The sequence below is a fragment of the Jaculus jaculus genome, chromosome 17, assembly GCF_020740685.1.
Source record: "Jaculus jaculus isolate mJacJac1 chromosome 17, mJacJac1.mat.Y.cur, whole genome shotgun sequence".
Taxonomy (NCBI): domain Eukaryota; kingdom Metazoa; phylum Chordata; class Mammalia; order Rodentia; family Dipodidae; genus Jaculus; species Jaculus jaculus.
The window spans coordinates 29,569,478-29,593,603 of NC_059118.1; the positions used below are offsets into that span (position 1 = coordinate 29,569,478).

The 24,126-nt window shown below is 41.9% G+C and overlaps 1 protein-coding gene across 2 annotated transcripts in view; it reads left to right on the forward strand.

Moving 5' to 3' along the window:
* Pik3cb (phosphatidylinositol-4,5-bisphosphate 3-kinase catalytic subunit beta) overlaps positions 1–24,126 on the forward strand; it is a 115,132-nt gene that overhangs the window by 2,715 nt on the left and 88,291 nt on the right. For both annotated transcript variants that reach the window (XM_004664363.3, XM_045136997.1), the window contains exons 2-3: positions 12,990–13,176; positions 20,908–21,133. In XM_004664363.3, the coding sequence (XP_004664420.1) occupies positions 13,006–13,176; positions 20,908–21,133 (397 nt within the window). In that variant the 5' untranslated portion in view covers positions 12,990–13,005. The remainder of the gene's footprint in view (positions 1–12,989; positions 13,177–20,907; positions 21,134–24,126) is intronic.

Sequence of the window (24,126 nt, forward strand, 5' to 3'; positions counted from 1 at the left end):
TTCATTTTGAGTTGGATTCATATTACTTATATATTCCTTTTCACATCCTAACTGGTTTTTTTTGGGGGGGAGGTTTCGAGGTAGGGTCTCACTCTAGCCCAGGCTGACCTGAAATTCATTCTGTATTCTCAGGGTGGCCTTGAACTCATGGTGATCCTCCTATATCTGCCTCCTGAGTATGGGGGGGGGGGATTAAAGGTGTGCATCACCACGCCCGGCTACATTGTAACTCTTAAAAAAATAGATTGTATGTGTGTGTCCCAGAACTAATTAAACTTTGGCCTTTGTGAATGATTAACAATTCTTCACCAGTGAGCAAAATCCCCTGTTCTAAAGAATTCTTTCTTTTTCTTTTTGTTTTCAAGGTAGGGTTTAACTCTAGCTCAGGCTGGCCTGGAATTCACTATGGAGTCTCAGGGTGCCCTTGAACTCCTGGTGTTCCTCCTACCTCTGCCTCCCTAGTGCTAGGATTAAAGGCGTGCACCACCATGCCTGGCTCTCTGAATTTCAGTCTTGATGATTTTTTTTTTTCCAATTTCATACTGTATCAGTTACTTTCTCATTGCTGGAACAAAATTCTGGTCCAGAAGCAGAAGCATGAAGTCTGTGTCACATCAGCAGGGAGGAGGTAAAGAAGGGAAGAGAGGAAAGGAGGAGGAGAAAAGAGGGAGTACACACTATAGGCAGGGCTAGGCAATATCACCTCAAAGCAGTACCCCATGACCCACTTTCTCCAGCAAGGCTCCACTGCCTACACATTCCTCAGTGGGCTGGGCAGGGTGGCATATGCCTTTAATCCCAGCACTGGGGAGGTAGAGGATCGTCATGAGTTCAAGGCCACCCTGAGGCTACATAGTGAGCTCCAGGTGATCCTGGACTAGAGTGAGACCCTACCTCAAAAAATAAACAAATATGTTGGGTTGAAGAGATGGCCTAACAGTTAAGGTGCTTGCCTGTGTAGCCTAAGGACCCACTTTCTACTCTGCAGATCCCACGTAAGCCACACACACGAAGGTGAGGCAAGCTCAAGGTCGCACATGCCCACTAGGTGACACAAGTGTCTGGAGTTTGACTTCAGTGGTTGAGACCCTGGAGTGCCAATTTTCTCTTTCTTTCTTAAAAAAAAAAAGATTCCACAACTTTCCCAAATAGGACCACTTCACTGCGCGCATGATTCTGTGGGGCCACTTTACATTCAAAGCACCAGAATCATTGAGGAAGAGTATGAATGTCAGAAACCAGCCCAGTGTGGTGGCGCACGCCCTGAATCCCAGCACTCAGGAGGCAGAGGGTGGTGAATCGTCATGAGTTTAAGGTCACTGTGAGACCCTACCTCGAAAAAAAAAAATAGGACTATGCCAAAGGTCACTGTGATAAAGACTTGGAATTGTGGTTGGACACAGGAGCTTTGAGTGGAGATAACTTGTGCCAAGTTCAGATCAGGGCTTTTCAGGACAATGATGAGTTACCTCTATCATCTCATTCCTCTTGCACTGGTGAGAGAACAGTCACACAAATAGGAGAAACTAACTCTCTTTTTATGTTGAAAAAACCTATCGATAGACATGGGCTGGAGGATGGCTCAGTGGCTAAGATACTTGACTGCAGCGCCTAACAAAAAACCTGGTTGAATTCCCCAGTACCCACGTAAAGCCAGATGCACAAAATGGTGCATGCATCTGGAGTTTGTTAGCAGTGGCTGGGGGCCCTGGCATACCTATTTTGTCTCTCTCTTTCTGCTTACAAATAAACAAATTTAATAAAAAGAGGCAGCAGGAGAGATGGCTTAGCAGTTAAGGCACTTACCTGCAAAGCCAAAGAACTCAGGACAGATTCCTCAAAACTTGTAAGGTAGAGGTAGGATGATCACTGTGAGTTCTAGGCCACCGTGAGACTACATAGTGAATTCCAGGTCAGCATGTGCTAGAGCAAGACCCTACTTCAGAAGACAACAAAAAGTGTATAAGCTGGGCGTGGTGGTACACACCTTTAATTCTAGCATTTTGGAGGCAGAGGTAGGCTTGCTATGAATTCATGGTCATTTTGGGATTACATAGTGAGTTCCAGGTCAGCTAGGGATAGAGGGAGACCCTACCTTGAAAAAAGCAAAACACAAACATTAAAAAAGGAAAGAAATGCATATATTCTAACTTATTTTCAAAATAACAGCAGAAATAGCTGAAAGATTTAGAGCCTAGGTTCGTGGTTTTTTACAACAAAATTTGTAAGCTACTTACAAATTTTCTCCTCCTATTACTGTTTGCCATCCAGATGGCTTTCTGGCATTGGTTCAGTTCCTAGATCTGATGTTGTTGGTTACTCACTAACACCACCGTATACTCCTACAGTTTGGCTCATGACTCATTCTCACAGCATTTACATGTGAGTACCTTTGCTACACAGTCATTCCTGATCATCCTCGTGTCCCTTATAAATAAGAACCAGAAATAATTTGGAGGAAGATTTTCTGATACTCAAAAGAACATAACTCTGGAGTCTTAGATACATCATCAGTGCAGTACGAAACAGTCATTGAGACAGTAAGATGTCTGTCAAAAATATGTACTTGGGGCCTGGAGGGATGGCTCAGCAGTTAAGGCACTTGCCTGCAAAGCCAAAGGATCCTGGTTCAATTTCCCCAGGACCCACATAAGCCAAATGCACAAGGTGGCACATGCGTCTGGAGTTCGTTTGCAGTGGCTGGAGGCCCTGGCATGCCAATTCTCTCTCTCTTTCCCTCTCCCCTCTTTCTCTCAAATAAATAAGTAAAATATATTAGAAATAAACAAACAAAGTAGTACCCAAATGGTAAGTACAAAGCATGCCAAAAGAGCTAAAATAATTTTGGATTGGCTGATGTAGCTCAGAGCATATTCAGATCCTGGGTTCAATCTCCATCATTGCAAAAACAAATCTAGTAAAGCCCCAAACCTGCTTGCTTCACTCACTCTGTCACCTAGTGTAGTTAAAGTATGTCAAGATGAGCTTACCACAGCCGGTACTGTTTCTTGTCTGAATGGCAGCTTGCTTTGCAATTTGCTTTACAGCAATTCATTGAGCCATACAGTTCATGAGTATCTTAATGTTTTATTTATAGTCATCTTGATCTAAATACATAATGTACCCTGATGATAATACCTTCTCACTACTCTCCCTTTACTCCCTACTGTAGCCCCTTCCAGTGAAGCACTTTTTTCCAAGAAATTTTTTTTTTAATTTTGATGTCATCATCTTCCCCCCGCCCCCTCTATTATGCAGGTCTTGTGTAGGTATTATCAACCACTGTGAGGTGTGAAATGCCACAGCCATTTTGTGTATGGAAGATAGCATCCCAAAGTGCACTCTTCCCCATCCTTTGGCTCTTAAATTATTATTTTTTTGGGGGGGATGGTTTCCAAGGTAGGGTGTCACTTGAGTCTTGGCTGACCTGAAACTCACTCTGAAGCCCCAGGCTGGTTTTGAACTTCTGACATGGCAATCCTCCTGTATCTGTCTCTCAAGTGTTGGGACTGAAGTTGTGCACCGCCATATCTGGCTTGGCTCTCATATTCTTTCTACCACCTCTTCTGTCATGGTCCCTGAGCCTGGGAGGGTATGGTGGAGATACCTCTCAGCTCTCAATATTCTACTGTCACTTCTTAGCACTGCGATGAGTTTTGAATCTTTGCAATAGTTACCGACATTGAAAAGCTGCTGATCGTTTAGCCAAGCAATAGGAGTAGCTTCTCCCACTGTGGTCTATGGCTCTGTCAGCCATGGGTGTCTATCTGTTATTATTTTAAAATTTATGTTGTATCCTGATTCTTTGCTGAAAGCATTAATCAGCATTAATAGTTTTCTAGTAGCTTTTAGGATCCCTTGTGTATAGACTCTTATCTACAAATAATAATTTTATTTCTTTCTTTCATTTGTATTTTATTTGTGTCTCCTGTCTTATTTCTGTAGCTAAGACTTCCGGTACTATATTGAATAAAAGTATGAGAAGTGGACATCCTTTTTATTGTTCCTGATTTTAGTTTTTCCCCATTTATTATAGTGTTAGCTATATAATTTGTCATAAGTAGCCGTCACTATGTTGAGGTTTGGTCCTTCTAATCTCAGGTTTGTGGTTTTTTGTTTTTTTGTTTTTTGGTTTTTTTTTTGACTTTTATCATGAAGGGATGCTGGATTTTGTCAAATGACTTTTCTGTACTGATATGACCAGGTGATTTTTGTCCTTCAGTCCATTTGTATGGTGTATTACATTTATTGTTTTTAAGGGTTGTTTTTTTTTTTTTCCCCAAGGTAGAGTCTTGCTCTAGTCCAGATTGTCCTGGAATTTACCATGTAGTCTCAGGGTAGCCTTGAACTCACTGTGATCCTCCTACCTCTGCCTTCCAAGTGCTGGGATCAAAGGCAGGTGCTACCACATCTGACTTTTAAGTTTTTACTTATATATTTATTTGAGATGAGAAAGGTAGAGAGAGAATGGTGTGCCAGGGCTCCCAGCCACTCTAAATGAACTCTAGAAGCATGTGCTACCTTGTACATCTGGCTTATGAACCTGGGTCCTTGGTCTTTGCAGGCACACATCTTAACTGCTAAGCTGTCTGTCTAGGTCAGTATTATGTTTACTGATATGCATATGTTGAATTCTCCTGAATCACTGGAATAAAACCTTCTCCTGCTTTTAAATTAATAGACAACCTTAAAATATATACACATGGGCTGGAGAGATGGCTTAGCGGTTAAGCGCTTGCCTGTGAAGCCTAAGGACCCCGGTTCGAGGCTCAGTTCCCCAGGTCCCACGGTAGCCAGATGCACAAGGGGGCGCACGCTTCTGGAGTTTGTTTGCAGAGGCTGGAAGCCCTGGCGCGCCCATTCTCTCTTTCTCCCTCTATCTGTCTTTCTCTCTCAAATAAATAAATAAAAATTAAATAAAAAAGAGTGCACCATCACACCTGGCAGCGGGTATTTAAAAAAAATATATATATATATATATACACACAATGTGTCCTAATCATAATCCTCTCCTACCACCCTCTTTGGCCCTTTCACCTTTACTCTGCATTGACTGAATCCTCTCTTCTTTCCAACTAGTCTCTCTTACTGCTTTTCATTATTATTTGCTTGCTTGCTTGCTTGCGTGCATGCGTGCGTGCGTGCGTGTGTGTGTGTGTGCGTGTGCATGTGTACACATACTTTCAGCATTTTGACGCCTTTTGAGCCTTCCAGTGGTCTCTACCATCTGAAAGGAGAAGCTTCTCTAATGGAAAGCTGGAATAGCATCAGTTTATGAGCATGAACATAAATATTGAGGGAAATTTGGTGGACATAATATATTCATTTAGCCCAACTGTAGTAGCTTCTAGTACTAGTAGTCTTTAGTGCCTATGATCTTACCAGCTATAGGCTTTTGATTCAGATTTCAGTACCAGACATTCTTTTCTTCCCTTGGAGAGGACTTCAAATCCAATTAGAGAGCCGTCATTAACCCCATAACAGTTTTCCCACTCACTCACTTTATTTATTTATTTATTTATTTAGAGGTAGGGTCTCTCTCTAGTCCAGGCTGACCTGGAACTCAGTATGTAGACTCAGGGTGGCTTTGAACTCACAACAATCCACCTCCTGCTGTCACCGGAGTGCTGGGATTAAAGGTGTGTGCCATCATGCCTGTCTTCTCATTCTTGTTCTAGCCAGCACATCTTGCCTGTCTGGCCAGTTGTGTAGCTTGCAGGGTCTGCAGCTGGTTAAGACTGTTGATGATTTTTCTCCCAGTGGTACTTTGGGTGTGAGGAGTCACTAGGGGCAGACCTTTTTGTGTATTACCCATCTCTAAACCCAGTACTTAGACTATTTCACTCAGCTATATGTTACAGCTTTCTGCTTATACTGTGTTTTCTTCACCATGATGAAGCTTTTCCTAGAAACTGTAAATCTGAAATAAACAGCACAAGATGCTTTTGGTTGGGTGTTTTGTTTCAGTAAGAAGTTAACTACAGTAGACTTCAAGTAAGTTGCATAGCACTTTGCAGCCCTATGACAGCTAGTCAGTAGGGAGGAAGCTTCCAGCTCAGTTCTAGTTTGGATTTCATAGTGCCTTGCATATGAAGCCCCTTTTGTTCCTTTTGGTTAGGTTTTCTGTGGTATTTTGGATGTGGAGTGTCCCCATTACCTCATGTGTTTCTGAGTAAGCCTCATAGATAATCCCCAGCTAGTGGAGCCTTTAGGAGGCGGAGTCTTGGTGGAGGAGGTGTGTCACTGGATGTATACCTTGAGGTTTATTAGTCCAGCCTGCTGGGTTTTCAAGGTTAGCCCACTCTTACTGCTTCCTCCTTGCTGCAGATATGAAGATTTTTTTTTCTGTCATGCTGAAACTTCCCTTCAAAACTGTAAGCCTTTCTTCCCATCAGCTGCTCCAGCAAGTCTCTAGCCTAGACTGGCCTGGAACTTACTCTGTTGTCTAGGATGGCCTGCCAAGTGCCATCAAGCCTGGCTTGTTTTATTTTGTTTTTGTCTTTCTTTCTTTTTTTGGAGGTAAGGTAGTCCAGGTTGACCTGGGCCTCACTCTGTAGTCCTAGTCAAACTCCAGGTGATCCTCCTACTTCCCCTCCTGAGTACTGGGATTAAAGGCATGGGCCACCACACCTGGCATGTACTGTGCTTTTCTTTGCAATTTTATTTATTTGAGAGAGAGAGAGAGAGAGAGAGAGAAAAAATGGACCTCCAGCAACTGCAAACGAACTCTAGAAGCATGTGCTCACGTGGGTCCTGGGGAATCGAATCTGGGTCCTTAGGTTTCATAGACAAGTGCCTTAAACCTCAAAGCCATATTTCCAGCCTGTATTGTGTGTGTATATGTACATGCTGAGTTAGGGTTTCAGTCTAGCTCAGGCTGACCTGGAAGTCAGAATGTAATCTCATGGTGGCTTCAAACTCATGGCAATCCTCCTACCTCTTCCTCCAAGTGCTGGGATTAAAGATGTGTGGCATCAGGTTGGCCTGTATTTTGGGTGTGTGTGTTTGTTTTTGGTTTTTTGAGATAAGATCTTGACCTGGAATTCACTATGTAGTCTCTAGGTGGACTTGAACTTATGGTGATCCTCCTACTTCTGCCTCCCAAGTGCTGGGTTTAAAGGCGTGAGCCATCACACCTTGCTCCTGTATTGTGTTTTTAAAGTCTTCTGTTAGTCTCTATTTCATTAACTTCTGCCCTGATCTGTCTACTGATTTTGGTTTGGCGTTGCTTTTATTTTTCTAAGACCATTTTTTGTTAGTGTTTGTTTATTTATCTATTTATGAGAGAGGAGAGGAGAGAATGGACATGCCAAGGCCTCTAGCCACCGTAGATGAACTCCAGATGCATGTACCATAGTGTGCTTAAGTGGATTCTGGGGAATCAAACTTGGGTACTTAGGTTTCGCAGTGAAGTCCCTTAAGCACAAAGCCATCTCTTCAGCTGTTAGTTTGTTTTGAGACTGGGTCCCCTGCCTGGCCTGATTACTGGTGTGCACCTCCACACCCAGCATTAGATTTTCAGCTGTAAACCCTGCTATAAATTTCCTTTTAGGGCTCAGAATACAGCTCAGTTTGTAGAGTGCTTACCTAGCATACATGAAACTCTAGGTACCACATAAAATTGTGCGCTGCTGTGTATGCCCCAGACTCAGGTGAAGGCAGGAGGATAGAAGGTCAAGGTCATCCTTCACTATATAGGATGTTTGGACCACAGTGTGCTATATGAGACCCTGTCTTGGGGGGAAAAAAAATCCTTTCAGTAAGAGGTGCATTTTCTGTTTCTATTTCTCAAAGGTTTTGTTATATTGTTTCCCATTTAATCTTTTCTTATAATTGCCTTCCTAATGCCTTCAAGGTTTCACTCATACTCAGGTTTATATTATTCAAGCTCCATCATTTCTGTATGATTTCTGTAATTTTCCTCATTATTGAGTTCTAGTTTTATTCCATTATGATCTGTTGTCCAAGAAATTATTCCAGTACTTTTGTATTTATATGTTTGGCATGACTTAAAATATAATCTGATTTAAAGAGGGCTTCATGAGTTACTTGGAAGAAAGTTTTGTTTTTTGAGGCAAGCCCCATAGAGTGGCCTTCCTTTCTTTTCTTTTTTTTTTTCAATGCAAGTGTGTGTGTGTGTATGTGTGTGTGTGTGTGTGAGAGAGAGAGAGAGAGGGGGGAAGGGAGAGAGAGAAAGAGGGAGAATTGGTGCACCAGTGCCTCCAGCCACTGCAATAGAACTCCAGACACATGTACTCTTGTGTGCATGTGCGACCTGTGTGCTTGTGTCACTGTGTGTCTGGCTTACATGGACCTGGAGAGTCGAACATGAGTCCTTAGGCTTTGTAGGCAAGTGCCTCTGCTAAACCACCTCTCCAACCCAAAAATATTTTCATTATTAATTTGCAAGGACAGAGAAAGAGAGAGAGAGAGAGAAATAGGCACATACCATGGCCTTCCTCCACTGCATCTGAACTCTAGACAATGCACCACTCTGTGCATTGGCTTTATGTAGGTACTGGGGAATTGAACCTGGGTCCTTAGGCTTTGCAGGCAACTGTCTTAACCCCTAAGCCATCTCTCCAGCCCTGCCATTAAGCCTTATTTATTTATTATTTATTTATTTGAGAGCAACAGACAGAGCGGGAAAGAGGCAGAGAGAGAGACTGGGTGCATGAGGGCCTCCAGCCACTGCAGACCAACTCCAGATGCATGTGCCATCTTGTGCATCTGGCTTATGTGGGTACCGGGAATCAAGCTTCGAACCAGGGTCCTCAGGCTTCACAGGCAATTGCTTAACCACTAAGCCATCTCTCCAGTCCCCCATTAAGTCTTTGAATGCAAGTCCATTAAATGCTGAACCATCTCTCCAGTCTCTCCTACTATTCTTATATCTAGACCTATTAGCTCTTTCAAGTCCAACTGTTATGTTTGGTGCATATATTAAAGCAAATGTAAGACTATGAAAAGAAGCTGGGTATGGTGACTCATCCCTGTAATCCCAGGCTGAGATAAGAGCATCACTGTGAGTTTGAGGTCAGCCTGGTCTATAGGGTGAGTTCCAGGTCAGCCTGGGCTATGCAGTGAGACACTGCCTAAAGGAAAGTTTATTGGGTTGGGTGTAGTGGCACACACCTTTGATCCTAGCACTCAGAGGTTGAGGTAGGAGGATTGCTGTGAGTTTGAGGTTGGCTTTAGATTGCGTAATGTATTTCAGGTCAGCATGTGACGTGGAACAACCAAGAATAAAAAAATAGGGCCGGAGAGATGACTTAGCAGTTAAGGCACTTGCCTGGGAGGCCTGAGGACCCAGGTTGATTTTCCAGATCCCACGTAAGCCAGATGCACACTTTCTTTGTAGTGGCAAGAGGCCCTGGCATGCCCATTCTCTTTTTCTTTATCATAAATAAATAAATAAATAATAGAAATAAACTATTAAAAATAAAGTTTATTGGGACGGTGAGAGTTACTTAAACCTCTCATGTCTTTTTTAAAAAATATATATATTGTATTTATTTATTTGAGAGAAAGAGGCAATGAGAGAGAGAATGGGCGCAGTGGGGCCTCCAGCTACCACAAATGAACTCCAGATGCTTGAGCCATCTTGTGCATGTGGTTTACATGGGTCCTGGGGAATCAAACCTGGGTCCTTTGGCTTTGCAGGCAGGTGCATTAACCACTAAGCCATCCCTTCAGCCCAGGTCTTCATTCTTTTTTCTTTTTATTCTGAGGTAGGGTCTCACTTTAGCTCAGGCTGACGTGGAATTCACTGTATAATCTCAGGGTGGCCTTGAACTCATGGTGCTCTTCCTACCTCTGCCTCCCAAGTGCTGGGTTTAAAGGTGTGTGCCACCACTCCCAGCTGAGGTCTACATTCTTGAGTAGCAAGCACTTTGCTAACTGAACCATCTCCTCTACCTCAAACAAGGTCATTTGATTTTCTCTCTCATTTTTTTTCACCTTTTTTTTTTTTTTTTTTTTGGTGGGTGTGTGTGTGCACATGTGTGCATGGGTGAGCCTTATTTTCTTATTACTGCAAAAATCTTTTTTGCATCCAACTTTATGTGGGTGGCCTGGGAATTAAACCCTGTTAGGAAAGCTTTGCAGGCAAGTGCCTTTAATTGCTGAGCCATTTTCCAGCCTCACCCTATTTTGTTAAAAACTATGCATGTGTGTATTTGCACACACTTGTTTATCTATATGTATACTGGTGTGGAGGCCAGAGAATTTGTCTATGCTCAACCATGTCGAGACAGGGTCTCTCTCTCTCTCTCTTTTTGGTTTTTTGAGGTAGGGTCTTACTCCAGGCTGACCTGGAATTAACTATATGGCTTCAAACTCACAGTGATCCCCTTCCTCTGCCTCCCGAGTACTGGCATGTGCCACCATGCCCGGCTTGAGACAGGTTGATGCTGGAAAGGAGTTTGGCCCACAAACTTTGGAGTCTCTTGATTCTGACTGATATTATCATAGGCAGGCTGGTATCAGATACATGGTCTACTTTGCATGTGTTTTTTTTTTTTTTTTTTTTTTTTTTGTGGGTCCAGGGGAATTGAATCCAGGCTAGAGACTTTGCAAGCCAAGTATTTTTTGGTTTTTCGAGGTAGGGTCTCACTCTGGTCCAGGCTGACCTGGAATTAACTATATGCTAGACTCAGGGTGGCCTTGAACTCATGGCCATCCTCCTACCTCTGCCTCCTGAGTGCTGGGATTAAAGGTGTGTGCCACCACACCCGGCTTAAGCCAAGTACTTTTAACCACTGAGCCATCTTTCCAGCCTCATTCTATTTTATTTTATTTTTTCTGTTTTTAGAGTGTCTCACTCTAGCTCAGGCTGACCTGCAATTCACTGTGTAGTCTCAGGGTGGCTTCGAACTCACGGCAATCCTCCTACATCTGTCTTCTGAGTGCTGGGATTAAAGGCATGCCCAACATGCTGGGCTCAGGCACAGTTTTTGGGAGAAAAGGGTTTATTTTAGGCTTACAGATCTAGGAGAAGGTCTGTCACCTGGCTTGTTTTCCCCATGCTTGATCAGCTTTCAAAAACAGTAACTTGGTGGTTTAGCAATGTCCATTAGTGACCAAATGAAGGTGTTTTTGTTCTCAGTCACTATTATGTCATGTATTTGGTATATATCTGTTGTTCTTCATTCATGGGTTTGTTTTTTTTTTTTTTTGTTTTTTGTTTGGTTTTGTTTTTCGAATTTGTCTCTCACTGTACATCAGGCTGGCTTGGAATTCACTGTATAGTTGCAGGGTGGCTATGAACTCGTGGTGATCTTTGTACCTCTGGCTCCCTAGTTTGCTGAGATTGAAGGCTTGGGCCACCACACGGCTCTGTTGTTATTTATTTTTTAAAATTTTTAAATTTATTTGGAGTTTTGTGTGTGAGGGGGGAGGTATCCCAAGGCCTCTTGCCCACTGAAGATGAACACCAGATACTTGTGCAACTTAAATATTTCATTTATTTATTTATTTAAGAGAGAGAAAGAGGCATAGAGAAAGAGGGAGAGAGTGGGCATGTCAGGGCCTCTAGCCACTTTGTGCCACTTTTTGTGTGGCTTATTGTGCACATTTTGGGAATTGCAGGCTTTGCAAGCAAGTGCCTTTAACTGCTGAATCACTTAATAAAACTTTAAAAACCCTATTTTTATAATCATGGAAGTTGTGAATAAAAAAAATAAAATAAAATAAGCCAGAAAAAATATTTCTGTTATTTGCAAGTAGGGAGGGAGAAGGGGAAGAAGTGAAAGAATGGGAATGCCACGGTCCTCTTGCCAATGCAATGAAGTCCGTATGCGTGCACCACTTTGTGCATCTGGCTTTACTTAGGTAGTGAGGAATCAAACTTAGGGTAGGCAACTTTACAAGCAAGTGCCTGCAACTGCTGAGCCTTCTCCCCAGCACTGTTTTGGATTTTGAGAGAGGGTCTCTCCAACTCAAGTATGCTTCAAACTAGTGGGACATCTCTGCCTCAGCCTCCCTACTGCTGAAATTACAGGCATACAAAATCATGTTGCTTCTAATGTTCATATGTACTTCAAATTGATTCCTGCTTCTTTTGACATAACATATCCATTCTCTTACTAGGATTTGAATTATGTATGATTATTTAACTTTGATGTCCATTTTCTTTCAACTATTTTGTGTGGATTTCATTTTTTTTTAAAAAATATTTACTTATTTAAGAGAGAGAAAGGGGCTAAGAGTAAGAGGAGAGAATGCGTGCTCCAGGGCCTCCAGCCACACTGCAAACGAACTCCAGGCGCATGCGCCACCTTGTGCATCTGGCTTATGTGGGTCCTGAAGAATCAAACCGGGATCCTTTGGCTTTGCAGGCAGACACTTTAACCATTAAGCCATCTCTCCAGCCCTTTTGTGTAGCTTTGAAGGAAGACCTTAGGGAGAATGAGAGACTAAATGGCACAGGTGGAAGGTACGTTTGTTGTGGTTTTCCTCCCTCCCCCTGAGGTAGGGTGTCACTCTACCTTAGGCTGATCTGGCCACCTGCAGTTTTAGGCTGGCCTCAAACTCAAGGCAACCATCCTACCTCTGTCTCCGTAGTGCTGAGATTGAAGGCATGTGCCACACCCAGATCATTGTTTTTGTTTTGTTTTGTTTTGTTTTGTAATGAGATATGTTCATGTGAAAACATCAGCTGAGGAGCAAAAGTATTTGTGACATCAGAGTATTTGTGACATAAGGTGCTGGCAGTGTTAGAAGAAGCAAAAAACAGTAGGCTGGAGACATAGCACAGGTTTTGTAAACTTGGTTGATGGGTTTGGTCATTTTAATACTTGGGTGGTAAGTCATTGATATTTGATAGAAATATGTTCTACTGGCTGGTCTCTAACTCTTCTTATGCCCAGTTGATTTTCCTACCTTGACTGAATTGATTCAGCCTCCCAAGTAATTAGGACTGTAAGTTTGTGCTTGGCTTGCCATAAAATTTGGCTAATGGCTATTTTGCTTTTATTCTTAATTTCTAGGGCCCTGTGGTTATGAATGTGTGTCAACGTCATAATGCCTCCTGCTATGGCAGACGTCCTTGACATCTGGGTAGTCGATTCACAGATAGCATCTGATGGCTCCATACCTGTGGATTTCCTTTTGCCCACTGGGATCTACATCCAGCTGGAAGTACCTCGAGAAGCTACCATTTCTTTTATTAAGCAGGTATGCTACTAGATTTTCTTTCTCTCTCTCTTTCTTTCTTTCTTTTTGACTTTTTAAAAAAAATATTTATTTATTTGAGACAGAGAGATGGGGAAGAAAGAGAGGAAGGGAGAATGGACATGCCAGGGCCTCTAGCCACTACAAACAAACTTCAGATGCGTGTGTCATTTTGTGCTTCTGCCTTTACTTGGACTGGAGAATTGAACCCCAGTCAAGCTTTGTAGGCCTTAGCTGCTAAGCCATCTCTCAAGACTTCTGGAAGACATTTTCAAAAAAATATTTTTTGTAATATTTATTTATTTGAGGGAGACAACGGGAGGGGGAGAGAAAGAGAGAATGGGCATGCCAGGGCTGCCAAGGAAATCCAGAAATGTACTGTGAGCTTTTGCTGCATCAGATCATTTAAACTTGGGGCTGGAGGGATGGCTTAGTGGTTAAGGCCCTTGTTTGTGAAGTCTAAGAACCAGGGTTTGATTCCCCAGGACCCACATAAAGCCAGATGCACAAGGTGATCCATGTGTTACTAGACTTTCTCCATCACTTAGGGGGAAAATGTCATTGAGCTGATTGTGTAAATCATGTGGTAAACCTGAGAGATATTTAACATTTAGGTTTTTGAATTTTAATATTTTGATACAAGTCCTGTCTTTTAGAGACTTTAAAGAAATTAATTATGGGGCTAGAGAGATGTATTAGCAGTTAAGTTGCTTGCCTGCAAAGCCAAAGGACCCAGGTTTGATTCCCCAGGACCCAGGATGTTTTTCCATTTCCTAGTGTCTTCTGCAATTTCTCGCTTGAGTATTTTAAAGTTTTCATTGTAGAGATCCTTTACTTCCTTGGTTAGGTTTATTCCAAGATACTTTATTATTATTATTATTTTTGATGCAATTGTGAATGGGAGTGATTCTCTTATTTCATCCTCTGTGTGTTTGTTGTTAGCATATAGCAAGGCTACAGATTTCTATGGATTCCTTTTGTATCCTGCTATATGGCTGTAGGTGTTTATCAGCTCTAACAGTTTTTAGAGTCCTTTATGTATAGAATCATGTCATCTGCAAAAACTGATAACTTGATCTCATCCTTTCCAATTTGTATCTCTCTTATGTGTGTCTCTTGCCTTATTGCTATGGCTAAGACTTCCAGTACTATATTAAATAAAAGTGGGGACAGTGGACACCCTTGTCTTATTCCTGATTTTAGTGGAAAAGCTTCCAGTTTTTCCCCATTTAGTAATATGTTGGCTGTAGGCTTGTCATAAATAGCCTTTATTATATTGAGATATGTTCCTTCTATTCCCAGTCTCTGTAGGACTTTTATCATGAAGGGATGTTGGATTTTGTCAAATGCTTTCTCTGCATCTAATGAGATGATCATGTGATTTTTGTCCTTCAACCCGTTTATGTAATGTATTACATTTATAGATTTGCGTATGTTGAACCAACCCTGCATCTCTGGGATAAAGCCTACTTGGTCAGGGTGAATGATCTTTTTGATATACTCTTGTATTCTGTTTGCCAATATTTTGTTGAGAATCTTTGCATCTATGTTCATGAGGGAGATTGGTCTGTAATTTTCTTTTTTTGTTCTATCTTTGCCTGGTTTTGGTATCAGGGTGATGCTGGCCTCATAGAAGGAGTTTGGTAGAATTCCTTCTTTTTCTATTTCCTGGAAAAGCTTAAGAAGCAATGGTGTTAGCTCTTCCTTAAAGGTCTGGTAAAATTCAGCAGTGAATCCATCCGGGCCTGGGTTTTTTTTAGTTGGGAGATTGTTGATAACTGTTCGGATCTCCATGTTTGTTATAGGTCTATTTAAGTGATTAATCTCATTTTGATTTAATTTAGGTAGGTCATATAAGTCAAGGAAATCATCCATTTCTTTCAGATTTTCATACTTTGTGGAGTATATGCTTTTATAGTATGTCCCTACGATTTTTTGAATTTCTCTGGAATCTGTTGTGATGTTACCTTGTTCATCTCTGATTTTATTAATTTATGTCTCTTCTCTCTTTCTTTTGGTCAGATTTGCTAAGGGTTTATCAATCTTGTTTATCCTTTCAAAGAACCAACTCTTTGTTTCATTAATTCTTTGGATTGTTTTTTTTTTGTTTGTTTCTATTTCATTAATTTCTGCCCTAATCTTTATTATTTCTTCCCTTCTACTGATATTAGGTTTGCCTTGTTCTTCTTTTTCCAAGGCTTTAAGGTGAAGCATTAAGTCATTTACTTGCGACCTTTCTAATTTCTTAATATAGGCACTTAAGGCTGTAAATTTACCTCTTAGAACTGCCTTCATTGTGTCCCAGAGATTTTGGTATGTTGTGTTCTCATTATCGTTTGACTCTATAAATTTTTTTTTTTTTTGGTTGTTTTTGAGGTAGGGTCTCACTCTAGCCCAGGCTGACCTGGAATTCACTATGGAGTCTCAGGGTGGCCTCGAACTCACAGCGATCCTCCTACCTCTGCCTCCCGAGTGCTGGGATTAAAGACTCTATAAATTTTTTGATTTCCTTCTTGATTTCTTCATTGACCCATTCATCATTTAGTAGTGTATTGTTTAGTTTCCATGATTTTGTGTATGCTCTGTAGCCTTTCTTCCTACTGATTTGTAGTTTAATTCCATTGTGGACAGATAGAATGCAAGGAATTATTTCAATTTTCCTGAATGTGTTAAGATTTGCTTTGTGTCCAAATATATGGTCTATTTTAGAGAATTTTTCATGTGCTGCTGAAAATAATGTATATTCTGCAGCCTTTGGATGAAATGTCCTGTATATATATATATCTGTTAGGTCCATTCCTTCTATGACCTCATTTAGTCCAGATGCCTCTCTGTTTATTTTTTCCCAGGATGACCTGTCAATTGATGAGAGTGGGGTGTTAAAGTCACCCACCACCACTGTGTTTGGTGTTATCTGTGACCTTAGTTCTAATAGTGTTTGTTTGGTGAATTAGGGGGCCACCATGCTAGGTGCATATATGTTTAGGATTGTAATGTTCTCCTGTTGGAGTGTGCCCTTAATCAATTTAAAGTGACCTTCCTTATCTTTCTTGACTAACGTTGGACTAAAGTCTACCTTGTCTGATATTAGGATAGCAATCCCTGCCTGTTTTCTAGGCCCATTTTCTTGAAATACCGTCTTCCAACCTTTCACCCTAAGATAATATCTATCCTTTGTAGAAAGGTGAGTTTCTTGGAGACAACAAATTGAAGGATCCTGCTTTTTAACCCAGTCTGCAAACCTATGTCTTTTCGTTGGGGCATTGAGGCCGTTAATATTAAGAGATATTATTGAAAGGTGTGTATTTATGTTTGCCATTTTTTTTGTGTGTGTGTGTTTCTGGTTCTACCTGCGCTCTCTTCTGTTAACTAGTATTTGAATATTGCTTGTTTTTTTTAGAATCCTTATATGTGTGCTTTTCCTTTTCTTCAGCATGGAGGATTCTATCAAGTATTTTCTGTAGAGCTGGTTTTGTCTTCAAATACTCTTTTAACCTGCTTTTGTCATGGAATGTCTTTATTTCTCCATCTATTTGAATGGATAACTTTGCAGGATAAAGTAACCTTGGTTGACAGTTGTTATCTTTCAGAACTTGGAATATATCACTCCAAGCCCTTCTGGCTTTAAAAGTTTGTGTTGAATAATCTGCTGTAATCCTGATGGGCTTGCTTTTGTAGGTAACTTGATTTTTCTCTCTAACTGCTTTCAATATTTTTTCTTTGGTGTGTGTGTTTGGAAGTTTGATTATAATATGGCGAGGAGAGGTTCTTTCTGGGTTTTGTCTGGCTGGGGTTCTAAAGGCTTCCTGTGTCTGCATTGGCACCTCTTTCCCAATTTGGGGAAAATTTTCTTCTATGATTTTGTTGAAGATGCCTACTATGCCTCTGGAGTGGAGTTCTTCTCCTTCTATTATGCCCTGAATTCTTATATTGGATCTTTTCATAGTGTCCCGAATATCTTGAAATTCCCACTTATACTTTTCTATAAGTTTGTCTTTCTCTTTGTTGGACTGCATTAGGTCTGCCACCTGGTCTTCTAGCTTAGATATTCTGTCCTCTCCCTCATCCATCCTACTGGTGAGATTTTCTACAGAGTTTTTTATTTCATTAACTGTGTTCTTCATTGCTAGTAATTCTGACTGGTTTCTCTTTATTATTTCTATTTACTTATTTATGTCTTGTATTGCCTTCTTTATTTCATTAAATTGGTGTTCTGCATCTTCTTTGATTCCTTTGATTTCCTCTTTGATTTCTTCTTTGTTTGTTTTGATGTGTTCTTTGACCTCTTTGAACATATTTATAATCATTCTTTTGAACTCTTTCTCAGGCATTTCCTCTAACTCTTTCTCACTGGAGGACATTTCTGATGCATTAATACTTTTAGGTGGATTTTAGTGTTTCTTGTGTTATAATGTATATATTTTTGCATATTGGTTTAAGTTAATGCGTGGATTTTCTAGCTAGCTGGATATTCTTAGCTGTATCAATTGATTTGATGTTATATATTTTCAGGGTAGGAGCTTAAGGTGTTAGGTGTGGCTCTTAAGACTCTCAGAGTATCTACAAAGGTGTTCCTAGGGGTTGAGTGTCCCTGCTATGGGAGTATTCAAGCAGGCTGAGTGGAATAAAATACAGGTAGATTCTAAAATTTAACTAAACTTTGTACACATTCAATCAAAAACAGCCCCAAGTATGTATGCAAGAGTAGTTATTATAACGACCAGATCCTCTATCAACAAAGAGGTTAGATTTCTGGTCTGTTGAGGGATCCAAGTCAGCTTGCGACCAAGTGAGACCCTTCCCTGGTGCAATCCCAGTTACCTTGGGTGATTTTGGGCTCAGTCAAGTTGGTGCCTGGGTCGTCGGGCTGCTGTTCTGATTTCTGGAACTGGGCACTGGCTTTTCCTGCGGGGCAAACCGAGCCTGGCAAGTGTGGCCCTGCAGATCAGCACCCCTGCTGCTGGAACTGCTGCTGCTAAAGCTGCCACTACTGGGTCTGTATCCGCTGCTGCTGAAGTTGCTGCTGCTGCCTCTGCTGCTGCTGTAGCTGCCACTGCTGGATCCACCACTGCTGCTGCTGCTGCGTCCACTGCCACTGAAGCTGCTGGTGCCACGACTGGAGCTGCTGCTGCTGGGGCTGCTGTTACTGGTGCCGTAACCACTGATGTTGCTGCCGAACTTTTTTCCTGCTTGGGTCCCGCTGTTGGCTCAAGTTGGTGTGGCCAGGTCCCGGACGCTGCTCTGTTCGCCAGAGCTGGGCTCAGGCGGTGGGGGAGGGGAGGGAGCCGCAGCTGCTCTGGTTCTCTCGCTGTTCCTCGTGTGCTTCTACTTTGTGGTCTGCTCCTCTGTTGCTCTCTGCCGCTCTCCCTTCATTTATTCCTGAGTTGCGGAGAGCACGGTGTTAGGGGAAGCGCCCGCACCTGGCTTTTCCTGCGGCTGGAGCCAAGTCTTGCGGCTTTCTGGTGTGCTGCTGCCGCCGCCGCCGCCGCCGCCACCACCATGGTTAGCAGAGCTGCGGGGGCCGCTTTTGCCGGCCTGTGCGGGCTCTGGATGCTCTGGATCTCTCCTACTTCTCAGCTGCCGCTTCAATTTCCTATACACCTCACCTTTTAGTAAAAGTGTGTATTTTGCTGGGGTTTTTAGTCCTTTCTCCTCCCTAGGCTTCTTTGGCGTGGTACCTACGCCGCCATCTTAACCGGAAGTCCTCAAATTCTTTTTCTCAATTTTTATTAACATTTTCCATGAATATAAAAAGTATCCCATGGTAATACCCTCCTCCCCTTTCCCCTTTGAAATTCCATTCTCCATCATATCCCCTCCCCATCTCAATCAGTCTCTCTTTTATTTTGATGTCATGGTCTTTTCCTCTTCTTATGATGGTCTTGTGTAGGTAGTGTCAGGCACTATGAGGACATGGATATCCAGGCCATTTTATGTCTGGAGGGAGCATGTTGTACAGAGTCCTACCCTTCCTTTGGCCCTTATATTCTTTTCACCACTTCTTCTGCATTAGACCCTGAGCCTTGGAAGGTGTGATCACAATGTTACTCAGTACTCCAGTCACTTCTTTCCAGCACTATGATACCTTCTGAGTCATCCCAAAGTCACTGCCATCTGAAAAGAGAAGATTTTCTACCCCAAGTGAGAGTAGCATTCATATAAGGGTATAAATATTAAGAGAAGTGCTTACTGGGCAGTTTGATAAGCATAGTATATACACTTTTCCAGACATCAGCACATGTTACACTGCTAGGGCTCATGACTACCCCTGTTTTAAGTTTTCAGTATCAGGGATGTGTTTCCCCCCATAGAGCGGCCCTCCAGTCCAATTGGAAGGTAGTTGGTTTCCACCATGACAGATGTGCCACTATTGCACCCATTGGCTCATTTGGGCTGGCTGGCCAAATATAAGGCTTGCAGTGACCACTGTTGAGTATCTTCACTGGTGGTATCTCTTTCTCCCATTGATCTACATATATAATGGCTTCTTCCAGCTTTCTGTCAGCTGGTCTACATGGGAGGAGGTTATCAGCTCAGTTGCAGCAGGTTTTCTCAGTGGCCTTGCAGCCCAAGTATGCGGATTCTTTATAAATAGGGTCTTACCATCTATTCCTGGTGTGAAACTGAGGTCCTTGGCAATGGCCTGTAATGTTTTGGTGGCATAAGGGACCTGGAATTCTCTGTATTCTCAGGGTATCCTTGAACTCATGGCGATCCTCCTATCTCTGCCTCCTGAGTGCTGGTATTAAAGGTGTGTACCACCACGCCAGGCCAGTTTCTTTTTTAAAAATATATTTTTATTATATTTGAGAGAGAGACAGAGTGAGTGAGTGAGTAAGTATGGGTATGCCAGGGCCTCCTGCTATAATATAAATGAACTCCAGACATGTGTGCCACTTTTGGGCATTTGGCTTTATGTGGGTACTGGAGAGTCAAACCTGGCCCTTCAGACTTTGCATGCAAGTGCCTTTAACTGCTGAGCCATCTCTCCCGCCCCAGAATTAGGTTTCATATGTTGTTTTTCCCCCGCTGAGTCAGCGTCTCACTCAAGCCCAGCCTGGCCTTGAACTCATGATATCCTACTACCTCAGTCTTGTGAATGCTGGGGCTAAAGAGGTGCTCCACCATGCCCAGCTTTAGTATGATTTCATTTTATTTATGTTTTTTTTTATTTTTTTATTTTAGAGAGTGTGAGAGAGAGATGCAGAGAGAAACCTGGTGTGCCAGGGCCTTAGCCACTGCAGTCAGACTCCAGACTCTTTCGCCACCTACTGAGCATGCACACATGACCTTGTGCTTTCTTCACCTTTGTGCGTCTGGGTTATGTGGGCTGTGGAGAGTTGAACATAGGTCCTTAGGCTTTGCAGGAAAGTGCCTTAACTGCTAAGCCATCTCTGTAGCCCTCATTTAATTTTTAAAAAATATTTTACTTACTTATGGGTTGGGGTGGGGAATGAATGGGCTCACCAGGACCTCTATCAATTGCAAACAAACTCCAGACACATGTGCCACCTTCTGCTTCTGGCTTTACATGGATTCCAGGCTATCAAACATGGGTCATTATGCTTCATAGGCAAGCGCCTCAAACTGATAAGCCATCCCTCCAGCCCTCCAAAAGAGTTTTGATTTTACAGACTCCACTGTGCTGTGGTAGGCATCCCTGCTCATATCTCTGCATCTGTGTACCAGTGTTTCCATTTTAGCTAATGGGTTACTTTTTTTTTTTTCCTGTAGATGTTATGGAAGCAAGTTCACAATTATCCAATGTTTAACCTTCTTATGGAAATTGACTCCTACATGTTTGCATGTGTGAATCAAACTGCTGTATATGAGGAGCTTGAAGATGAAACACGAAGACTTTGTGATGTCAGACCATTTCTTCCAGTTCTCAAATTAGTCACTAGAAGTTGTGACCCAGCAGAAAAGTTGGACTCAAAGATTGGAGTCCTTATAGGAAAAGGTAATTTAATAGCTGTCATTATGAATTTTTAGTATAACTATTTTTCTGTGTGTAAACTTGTTGCAAGTGTATTCAAATATATTCTTTTGCTATGGACCAATACAGTTTACAAGTGAGAATAAGATATGCACAGGATAGAGGGAAAGGTTTAGGAGTTCCACTAGCAATGTAATATTGCTGCCATACCTAAGAGCTTATAATTAATGTTTGTTCCTTATTTTATATGTGTGTGTGTATTTTTTGTTTGTTTGTTTTTTTGAGGTAGAGTCTCACACTAGTCTAGGCTGACCTGGCATTCAGTGTGTAGTCTCAGGATGGCCTCAAACCCATAGCAATCCTCTTATCTTTGCCTTACAAGTGCTGTGATTAAAGGTGTGTGCCACCCTGCCTGGTTTCAATACATTTTTATTTTGCAGTGCATTTGTCTTTGATTAATGGGAAACAAAAGTTGTTTCTTTACCTCAGGTAATTCAAGCCAACCCCTCTTGCCTATATATAGTTTCATTATATAATGGCTCAGATTGGCAAGCTATGAACTTTTAATTTTCCTGCCTCAGCCTGCTGAGTGCTGGAATAATAGACATATGCTACCACACAGAAAGGTCTTATAAGCCATTTACTAAAAATTTTTTTATGTTTTTTTGATTATTTTGATGTAAGGTCTCACTCTAGCCCTAGCCTGACTTGTAACTCACTCTGTAGTCCCAGGCTGACCTAGAACTCATAGTTATCCTCCTACCTCTGCAGTTTGAATGCTGGTATTAAAGGTGTATACCAGTTTTCCTGGCTATGAGTTACATTCTTTTTAAAATAAAATTTAGGGCTGGGGAAATGGATCATTGATTAAAGGCACTTTCTTTTTTTTTTTTTTTTTTTTTAAAATATTTTTTTAAATTATTTATTTATTTATTTGAGAGCGACAGACAGAGAAAGACAGATAGAGGGAGAGAGAGAGAATGGGCGCGCCAGGGCTTCCAGCCTCTGCAAACGAACTCCAGACGCGTGCGCCCCCTTGTGCATCTGGCTAACGTGGGACCTGGGGAACCGAGCCTCGAACCGGGGTCCTTAGGCTTCACAGGCAAGCGCTTAACCGCTAAGCCATCTCTCCAGCCCTAAAGGCACTTTCTTGCAAAGCCTGCTGGCCCTGGTTCATTTCCCCAGTACCCACATAAAGTCAGATGCACAAAGTGGCAGGTATCTTTGGTTTGCAAAGGCATGAGGCGCTGGTATGCCCATGTACTCCCTCCCCTTTCCCCTTCTTTTTTCTGACCAATAAATTAAAAAAAAAAAACTTGGAGGCTGGAGTGAAGCTTAAGGCCCCCTGTTCAAGACTTGATTCCCTAGGACCCATGTATGCCAGATGCACAAGATGGCACATGCTTCTGGAGTTTGTTTGCAGTGGCTGAAGGCCTAGGCATGCCCATTCTTTCTCTCTCTCTCCCCCCCTCTTTATCTATGTTGCTCTCAAATAAATAAAAATTTAAAAAAAATTTAAACATCAGTGTGTTTGGAGAAGTACATTTTTATTTTTATTTTTTGAAAAAAAAGTTATTTAATAGAGAGGGAGAATGAGGATGGGCATACCAGGCCTCTAGCAAAGAAACTCCAGACACATGAGCCACCATTTGCATCTGGCTTGTGTGGGTTGAACCTGGGTCCTTAGGCTTTGCAGGCAAGTGCCTTAACTGCTTTAGCCATCTCTCCAGCTCAATTTTTTTCCCTTTCTTTCTCTTCTTTTCTTTTCTTTTCTTTTCTTTTCTTTTCTTTTCTTTTCTTTTCTTTTCTTTTCTTTTCTTCTTTTCTTTTCTTTTCTTTTCTTTTCTTTCTTTTTCTTTCTTTTTTTGTGAGGTAGGGTTTTGCTCTAGCCCAATCTGACCTGGAATTTACTGTGTGGTGGCCTCAAACTTATGGCAACCCTCCTACCTCTGCCTCCCAAGTGCTGGGATTCAAGGTACATGTCACCACACATGGCTCTAAAAAAATGTATTTTTTTTTAATTTGGGTTTCTGTGTAAGGACCTAAATTGTGTCCCCTTTTGCATCTGTCTTACAAGGGTGTCTTAGGAATTAAGCCCAGGCCAACAGACTTTGCAAACAAATGTCATTTAACCACTGAGCCATTTTCCTAGTTTCAAGATGCCCTATTAATACACATCTTAATACTCTCTTGATATGAACATTTTATTGTTTAAAAATATTTTTAATTTATTTATTTGAGAGAGAGAGCGGGCATGCCAGGGCCTTCAGCTGTTGCAAATGAACTCCATTTGCATGTGCATCTGGCTTATATGGGTTCTGGGTAACTGAACCTGGGTCCTTTGGCTTTGCAGGCAAATGCCTTAACCATAAGCCATCTTCCAGCACTGAACATTTCATATATGACTTCCAGATAAGTCTTTAAGTTGGTTGGTGTTTTCATTACAGGCTTGCTCCACTATGCCAGGTTTTTTTTCCCCCTGTATTGGGGTCTACTCAGGACTTTCTGCATGCTAGGTTAGCACTACCAATTGAGTCACATCCTCAGCCCTTCTTTTTTTGTTTTTTATTTGTTTCCTTCTTAAAATTTACTAGAGGGATGGAGAGATGGCTCACTAGCTAAGGCATTTGCCCTCTCAGTGTGTGTTCTCAGAAAAAAAATTTTCTAAAAAAATATTTATTTGACACACAGAGAGAGGCAGATAGAGAAAGAAAGGTGTGCCAGGGTCTCCAGCCATTGCAAACAAATTCCAGATGCATGTGCCACATTGTGCATCTGGCTTTATGTGGGTATTGGGGAATCAAACCCAGATAGTTAGGTTTTGCAGGCAAGTGCCTCAACTGCTAAGTCATCTCTCCAGCCCAAATAAACTCTTATAAACTATTCTTTTAAAAATGTACTTACGAGTCGGGTGTGGTGACGCAGGCCTTTAATCCTAGCACTCAGGAGGCAGAGGTAGGAGGATTGCCGTGAGTTCGAGGCCACCCTGAGACTCCATGGTGAATTCCAGGTCAGCC